This window comes from Cyprinodon variegatus, unplaced genomic scaffold (genome assembly GCF_000732505.1).
Source record: "Cyprinodon variegatus isolate N-32 unplaced genomic scaffold, C_variegatus-1.0 Scaffold1269, whole genome shotgun sequence".
NCBI classification, from domain to species: domain Eukaryota; kingdom Metazoa; phylum Chordata; class Actinopteri; order Cyprinodontiformes; family Cyprinodontidae; genus Cyprinodon; species Cyprinodon variegatus.
This window is the reverse complement of record NW_015151722.1, coordinates 186028-195083: the sequence shown is the minus strand read 5'-3', so window position 1 is coordinate 195083 and position 9056 is coordinate 186028. Positions and strand designations below refer to the sequence as shown.

The 9056-nt window shown below is 40.2% G+C and overlaps 1 protein-coding gene across 2 annotated transcripts in view; it reads right to left on the bottom strand.

The window, feature by feature from the left end:
• Positions 1-3218: 3218 nt before the first annotated feature.
• LOC107102522 (synaptosomal-associated protein 25-like) overlaps positions 3219-9056 on the bottom strand; it is a 17555-nt gene continuing 11717 nt past the window's right edge. The window contains exons 5-7 of one of the 2 annotated variants that reach the window (XM_015401864.1): positions 5320-5466; positions 5010-5154; positions 3219-3449 (exon numbers count right to left, since the gene is read on the bottom strand). In XM_015401864.1, coding sequence (XP_015257350.1) covers positions 3384-3449; positions 5010-5154; positions 5320-5466 — 358 coding nt within the window. In that variant the 3' untranslated portion in view covers positions 3219-3383. The remainder of the gene's footprint in view (positions 3450-5009; positions 5155-5319; positions 5467-9056) is intronic. The other variant, XM_015401866.1, reaches the window with a different exon arrangement.

Here is a 9056-nt window from a genome sequence, read left to right as displayed (position 1 = left end):
TATCCCTGCATAGTAACGCTCGCTAATGGGAAAGATGAGTTTCAAGCAAATATCTTCCAAGCACACAATCACAGAGAAGTTCCACTGAAAACACAGAGAGAACATACCGACATCTCCTGGAAGCTGAGAATCTGGACTTCTCTGTTAATTCGCCTGACGTTAACCAATCAGGGCCTGGAGTCGTTTAGCCTTTAAGCTTCATATGTTTTCTATGCTATCTTTGTGTTAAGGGACTTCATTATTTCAATTATTTCATATGTCCAGGCCGATGCCAATTTAAAGAAATATATCTTAGCAGTGGTGTATTTATAGCCTGTTTCTATCCAGAGGATTTCAATATGGGTCAGAGAGCCTAAGATTAATTTCTTATGATAGGGTTTAACTTTTAATTTGGCCCAGACAGAGGATTACAGCAGGATTCATTGTGTGTTGTGGCTGGTAATGTAATGTAAATCCATTTATTGTCCCATGATTGGGATATTTGTTCTCTGTATTTGACCCATCCTCTTGGGGAGCAGTGGGCTGCCACTGTGTGGCGCCTGGGGAGCAATCAGGGTTTAAGGGTCTTGCTCAGGAACCCAGAGTAGAGACTGTGGGGATGGAACCTGGGTACTTGTACCTTCTCAGAGCACAAGCGCACTGGTCTGACCAATAGGCCAACTCTCCCTTATTGGTTCCAATAGTACAGCTGCCTTAAATGCTATTTACTGGTTCACAAAGTCATAAAGTTATGTGTTCTGAGAGCAATCTAAGTACATTATACAATTTTATGTTTGATTTTAACATGAATTTTTAAAATGCCTATACATTGTACTTTCAGAAGCAAATTGTCTTCATCTTTACAATAATTGAATATTTTAAAAGATTTTTTCAGTGTTTTGAGATGTTTTAAAATTACACGCCTTATCCTCAAACTAACCGTGTTTTTATTTTCTCTTAATGTAATAATTTGTTGACCACCCATTCTTGTATTTTTGCATGTGTCTCTCAAGGCTGTATTAAAAACACTCCTTTTATAAATCATAATTTTCTGCAGTTATAAATCTGACCTTTAAGCATATTTACTAAAATCAAAGGGCAAAACCTAAATAAAAGAATGTTTACCATAAAAATAAACTGATGGTAAAAATCTCAGTTAATCTAGTTAATGTAGAAATGTGCTGGTTTAAGTGAATATTATATTTTTGACTATATCTTGTATATAAAAGAGTTTATTTCCTAACTTAGAATAATCCAAGTCTAAATGTCGTAAAGCCCGTTATATGGCTGCTGTTAACAGTTTGCGCATTTGTTAACGAGCTAATTCATCTGATTTAAAGTGAACGTTGCTTTGGGTCACGTGTTCAGCGTGAGCCAATCAGCAGCAGCGCTGCTGTGTCTTTGTTGAGCCTGTCCTCCTCCTGATGGTTCAGTCGGGGAGAGGTCTTCAGACACCACTACGGTTTACATGGCCGCGCCGCTTTTTTTAAGGCTTGAAAAAATCGTGAACCTTTCGGTATTGACCAACTTGCTAATCTAGAATGTTTCGGTAAAACCGATGTTAGGTTTTCTGCGTTATTCGGAGGTTTCATCGCGGCTCGCGGCGGCAAACATGGAGGACAGCGTCACCGTTTTTTTATGGAGCGGCTCTCGCATTCTTCTCTTTTGTGTAGCTTAAACATGTTCGTTTATTTCAAACGAACACTAGTTTGGTCAGTATTGTAAACAACAGAGAGTGGGAAATAATTACCAGAAAAGTAAAAATGGCGCAGACCTCCACCTTCTTCCTGTGCGGTTCTCCCGAAAGTTCGGAGTGACGCGAAATGCGCAGACTCCGCTGTCAGCGGACCTATTTCCTCCCCCCCCTCCCTCTTGTTTTGGACGCGCAACATTTTGACCCAGCTGCACGCCCCCTGCTGGCATGGAAACTGTTAACACCAACCACTACATTTCCATCCAAAACAGACAAACCACTCAATGATTCATTTTTTTAATTTGATCTTTCACAAGTATTGATTTTATTTTAGAAACAGAACATCAAAATTAGCTTTCTTTTCAATAAGTCTTGAGTATAGCTCTTCTGTAAATGTCATGCGATAACTACAGGGGAAAACCAAATAAAACCTTAAAAGGAATGCTTTCGCAGACACAATTTTTCTGAAAACATACTCCTATCAGAAGATGTCGTTAGCGTTATAAGGTTGAATTTCTTTTTCGCCGTTAATGTTTGAATTATGTCGAATGCATAAAAATTTGTTTTCCACCGATATAGTGACTAAGAAATGTTTTTACGACGAAAGGGATTTTTGTTTCTAAAACTAACTAAAATATTTAGCATTTTATTTACCCCAAACTTTATAAATGCAACTAATCAAAAAATCCTGAGAAAAAAATTTTAATGGGATCTTGTCAATTTTTCTAGAGTATCCTCTAAAAATCAAACATCTGGTTTTTCATTGTAATGACATATATATATTTTTTTGCCTTTTAATCAGTAGAATTCTTAATGATTTGGCTGCTGTTTAAATGGCTTGGAGTCATCCATACCTTTCAGCTCCCATTTCAAAAGCTGGATGACAGAAAGAAGATGGGTGGCCTGGAAGATGCAGTTCCATGTTTGTCCGCTTGGTGTCCTCAGAGTTCTTTCTTTCATGAGAAATGCGTACTTACCTTCTGCACGCAATACCCAACTAAATCTGAAGAGGGCGCCGTAATACACGTGTTTTCAACCACTTGGGAACATGTGATACAGTAAAACGAGCTGCTGTGGAGGGGAGCTGACCAATGTTGGAGAAAATGGGGACTGAACCTGTGGTTGAGAACATCAAGATGTATTCTAATAAAAGGGAAAATGTGCACTCAACATTCCACGAAGCATGATGCCTCGTGTTAATCGTTCTGCATTTGTCCATCTCTATCATCTGGTTGAGCTGTCAGGTGATAGTAGTGGTGATAGAGCTGCTGCAGGGGCTCACTTTCCTTGCAGGGATCATTACTGTGACCTGTTCAAGTGACCTGGGGATACCTTATTGGAGCAAATTTGATACAATTACAATTAAAACCCCACAATAAAATTAAAGCACTCCAAAGGAATAGTCAACAAGAGTTATCCAACAGGCCACCAACTAAAAAACAGTCCCAATAAAGAATTAGAAATGAACAAAAACATAAAGAAGTGCAGCTGAAGTTCTCCACTGAAAAAACAGACTAAGTTGCTCAGCTTATTCAATTCAATTCATTTTTATTTAATAGTGCCAATTCACAACAGATGTCATCTCAAGGCACTTTACAGTTCACGGGATGATACAGTCAAATTGAGTCAAAGTTTCCATCTAAGGAAAATCAGTTGATTGCATCGACTCATTGAATCAAAGGCAGTCCCTCACTTATTCAGTCCTGTGCTCCTATCGCTTCATCAGGTTGTTTGCCTTCTGGTTGGCGGCTTCAATGCGGGAAACATTAACGTTGGCCTGCACAGAGAGGAGAGAGAAATAAATCAGGATTCAGTTTGCTTCATTGCATCAGCTGATGGCACAGCTTCACAAAATTAAGTTAACCATAATTACCAGGGAGGAAGAAAGCAAATGTTTTTTTGTTTTTTTTTGTTTTTTACACTTATATGAATGAAAATATAAAAATTTTCTATGCATCTTTGTTATGCCCTTGGTTCAGTGCTCTGTGGAGCCATATTTAGCAGCGATTCCATATGCAGGTGATTTTGGGAGATGCTTAAAGTGTGGGATACTGTTTCAGAACCTTGCCCTGCTTTAAAACCTCTAGAACTTCCTCTGTCTTTGAGGTTCCTTGGTCTTTTTCTCTAAAGAACCTCTGAGGTCAGAAACATTTGCAGTTACTCATATTGAATTACACAGCTGATCCATTATTATGGTAACTCTAAAAAGCAGTTTCTTGTGAAACAATATTTTTTTAGTTTATGCAACTTTTCAATTGCTTAAAAAACACACTTAGTTGTCTTGGACATCATCATTATGCACCCTGTTTTGTTTGTCTATAGGAAAATGTCGCAGTGAAACACAGTGAGGTTTGCTGCTGTAATGTGACAAAATGAGGAATGGATAGGTTAAGGGGGTGTGAATACATTTAGAAGGGATCTAGATGTAGCCTTTTTTCTGCTGCTACAGCTGATGGAAGTTCTCTGAGTGGAGGTAATCCTTTGAGATGCCATTTTTCATGGTTTGTTCAGCAAATTTTCTTTTTGTTGGTGTGTTTTAACAAAGTTCAGAGGTATCAAGTAACGAAGTACAAATATTTCGTTACTGTACTTAAGTACACTTTTTAGGTATCTATACTTTACTTCATTACTTATTTTTCTTCCTACTCCTGACTTCTACTCATTACATTTTCACACAAGTATCTGTACTTTCTTTCCTTACATTTTTAAAACAAACATTACTCATTACTCTTTGGTTTAATGTTTATAAATTTTTATTTCATGTTATGTGCCCATCCAGTGCATATCATTGGCGCCATCCACATCTAGTGAAACTATTGTAATTGGATGAGTCATATAACGCAAACATTCATTGTTTAATTATTCATCAATTTTGTGCGGACGCTAAAGGAAATCATCAGAAGCAAGCAGCTGTTCTTCAAACTGCATTGTCTAAGCCATGCTACATTTTCGGATTCAGAAAAAGATGTCGAAATGTCTGCATGGTTGGAAACAAGCGTGAGCGTATCAGGAAATGGAGACAGAGACCAGCAAGAGACCAACTTAGCCATATCTGAAATAATTATTTTGGAAATAGTCGAAAAGTTGAGCTTTCAGTTCAGATAGTGGGATCTGGCTCTTTTTTTTTTTTAAAGGTTACTTTATACTTTTATAGTTTAAGTAGCTTTTGGAGCACATACTTTTTCTCTTTTGCATGAGTAAAGAGGTTGATACTTCAACGTGACCAGAGTGTTTAAAACTGCAGTATCTATACTTCTACTTAAGTAACAAAAGTGTGTACTTTTGACACCACTGACAAGGTTCTGCACCATCATCAGTAGTAGCCAGAGTTCCATACCTTTTCGTTAATGCGAGAAATCAGGCCACCCTGCGATTCCAGCTCATTGCTGATGTCCAAAGCCATGCTTTTTAGATTCCCCATGATGCTCCCCACATGAGCCAGGTTCTGCTCCATCTCATCCTCACGAGCATCATTAGTCACCCTGAAACAAAGGAGGAGGTAGACACGTTTTGTGTGCATGTTTGTGATGCCGTCCTATGTTTGAGCAGCTGCTTGTAGGCTTGAGGACAGCTTGGATTACCTGCCAGGCTGCTGTGATAAAAGCAAACACACACCAGGCAGCTGCCTCATTAGCTTCTCTGTGTACCTGCGTATGTATCCTCCACTCATCACCATTTGCTCTCGCTGATCAACAACCCGAGACGTCGGAGGCTGATCGGATACAACCCCGTCCTGATTGGAGGCTCTGCCCCAAACCGCCTTGTACGGCCCGCTCTCCTCAAAGGCTTTCAGTCTGTGGAGGAGAAACTGATCTCATCAGTGCCCTCTCATTGAGTTACGCCTGTTATTTTCATGCATAGTACAAAGAATATTCCTCCATATCTTCCTACCCAGTTGGATGACTTTCCTGTTTTTTTTTTTAATTGTCCAGATCAGTTGCTCTCCAGACTTTTTGTAAAAAATGGTGTAGCCAGTTTTTGTGTGGGGTGACTGAAAGCAAACAGGCACCAAAACCAGTTCAGGGTCAGTCTACACTGCTGTGAATCAGATTTATTTTCTACCAATAACATGAAGAGTTATCTGCTTCAAACTATCATTAAACTAGGCTAAGTGGATAAAGGAAAGAACACCAGCTGCAGTGAAAATGTTTCCTGATGATGAACCTGCAATCCGTCACCAGCGCAGAGCTTACTCCTCTGGCAGCAGGGTACAATCTGAGCAAAAATCATCAAAGGCAAGTTGTCATTCTGGAGGTCACATCACAATCAGTGATGTTGTTCAATGTTAATAAATTAATCTCTTTACCCTAAATTCTACTCATGATACTGTGGTATGAAAACATGGGAAAGCTTCTCGTTTTACAAATATATTACAAATAGAAAACATCGTGTTTCAGCAGTTATTCCAGCCTTAAATCTCTACAAAAGGCCACAAGCTTAGCAGTTATCTTCTTTGTAGAACGTCTCCTGGAGACTTCTGTGCACAGAAGGTCCCTTTGGATTCTCAGCCTGGCCTGCAGGACATTCACAGGGTGGTTCTGATCCACTCCTTTAGAGACATTGGTTGTAAGCAGTAGGGTGTTGGCCCATTCACAGACCGAGAGCAGCAATTTATATAAAGAGGTTTCTAGAATTTTCTTCTGTCATCTGCGCAATATTGGAAAAATTAGAAATAACCTGTCCAGGGGTGATACTGAGAAACCAGTCAATTTATTTGTTACTTCAAGGCTGGACTATTGTAATTCTTTACTATCAGGAAGTCCACAAACTGTAGTTAAAAGCCTTCAGCTGATTCGAAATGCTGCAGCCAGAGTTCTGATGAAAATTAAAAAGAGAGATCATATCTCTCTTATCCTATCTTCTCCTCACTGGCTTCCAGTTAAATCCAGAATAGAATTTAAAATCTTCCTTCTCACATATAAAGCCTTAAATGGCCAAACTCCATCTGATATCAGAGATATGATTGTTCCTTATGTTTCTAACAAAGCACTTTGAACTCAATCTGCAGGTTTACTAGTGTTTCCTAGAATTTCTAAAAGTAGAATGGGAGGCAGATCTTTTAGTTATCAGGCTCCTCTCCTGTGGAACTAACTGCCAGTTTTAGTCCTTGAGGCAGACACCCTGTCTACTTTAAGGGTGTAAGACCTTCCTTTTAGATAAAAGGGGCTCAGGTTATCCTGAGCATCTCTATAGTTATGTTGCTATAGACTTATACTTCTGGAGGACATAAGGCCCTTTTTTCATCATTCTGCTTCATTCTATATCTATTTTCCCACTCTGCAGAATCTATAAGTTCAATCTCTAACGTTATGCTCTCTGCTTTTTCTCATAGTAGCTTAATCTGGTCTGTTCCTGTTTGGCTGTGACTCCATCCTGGAGAGAAATATCAGCTGTGCTGCTGCCATAAAAACCTTTGTTTATAGATGTTGGAGGTCTTTTTCAGTGTAGTCCTGTTTCTCTGACTGTGACTGGCTGGATGTGCTCTCTTCCTCCTCTGACATGGGAGCTGGCTTGGAGCCCGTCTGCCTGGCTGTGTGTTTCCTGGACGGGGCCGCCTTTTACAGTTGCCTTTTGTATCTCTATTTCTGTCTCCTTGAACCCCAGTTGGCTTCAGCAGATGGCTGCTAACACTGAGCCTGGTTCTGCTGGAGGCTTCTTCTTGTTAAAAGGGAGTTTTTTCTCTCCACTGTCGCTACAAGCATGCTCAGTGTGAAGGATTGCCTTCGAGCCAATGAGTCGATGAAATCAACAGGTAGCCTGATAAACTAGACTAAATGGGAGATTAAATGTGTAATTTACTCTGGCCCCGACGAATGAGACATCAGACGATTGTTGATGAAAACAACCCACTGTTTTTCAAACCATGTCTGTACCTATTGGCCAACACTCTGACCAATGAGCGCAACTGACTGTGATGTAGTAAGCGCGACAGAAAGCTGGTGGGGGAGTGTAAACAGACAGCCTGTCGGTAAAACGGCGAATACGTCCTTATTAAAAATTAATGAGCGTAGAGCCTCCTCCTGCTCACGTTTCAACAAAAACCCCAAGTCTAATCCTTCTAAAACTGATTCCAGAGCTGAGTCAAAAATCACCATCAGAGCCAGCGGTCCTTCACACACTACTATGCCAAGAGAGGGCCGCTGCAGATGGGCTGCAGATGGTTAGCCCTGCCTGCCGTTAGGCTCGGAGCTCTGCCGGTTGCCGTGGTCCTCTCAACTTTGGAAATAGTTTTTTTAATTATGCATTAAATTGGTAAATGGGCCATATAGTGACGCTTTAAAGTATGATATTCTCGCCTCAAATTACCTTTAAACGTACTTTTATTGAACAACAGCAACAGAAAAGAGAACTTTCAACTTTCAATGGAGCACTCCATTGAAAGCTGCTGCTGCCGCAGTGCATGCTACTGTTCAATAGTTGCTGCCATCTTCCTTGTTGTACTTTCTCCAGAGTCGCGCAGCTTTGTCGTCCTGTCCTCAAAACGCCGCCAGAAATCCAGAAAAAAATCCAGAAATTCAAAACACATCTCTGCATTGTGATTGGCCTGCCAGTTCTAGGGCCTGGGCATTGATCGAGGCTAGACCACTCGCAGGCAAAAATCATGGCCGCTGGTTTTCCTTGGAAAGAGAACTTTGAATGGTGAACTGTAAAGTGCCTTGAGATGATGTATTGTGAAATGGTGCTATATAAAGTGAATTGAATTCAACCCAGCATGTCTTTGTTTTATCACTACATTCATGTCTTCCACTGCAGCTGGAAAACATGCCCATTGCATGATACTAGCACCACCATGCTTCACTGTAGGGAGTAAATTGCCCTGGTGATGAGCTGTGCCTGGTTTCCTCAAAACATGTTGCCTTGGTTTCCCATCAAATAGTTCAATCTTTGTCTTAGTAGTCCAGGTATTTGAGTTTCTTGTGGTCTGATAAATATTCTGTAAAATTCTTTTTCAACAAAGAAATACGTAGGTCACCCTGATGGCTGAGGCCTTTTCCCCCTGGCTATCTATGAGAGTCCTGGTTATTACAAACTTCCATGTCTAAGTGATGGAGATCACTGTGCTCATTGGGGTCCTCTTCACTCTGTGGTTGCATCAGCCATCTTCAACTGGAACAGTAACTAAGAGGAAGAGGTTAGATAGGCTAACCTATAGCAAAAAAAGCTACAATTAACAAGGGATTAAAAGCTATGCGAAAAGGAAAAATAAAACTTAGGTCTGCATTATAGTTAAGCTCAGCCTTATTGTTGGCGTTTCTTCTCCTTCAGCCAAAGAATTTGAACATTTTGTGTCTTTTTTTAAAGGTTGATTTAAAGGTACACTATGCAACCGGTGTTGATTTTCCAGCGAGGCTCCCCCCAGAGGGCGAAAGTAAAAGTGCACTGT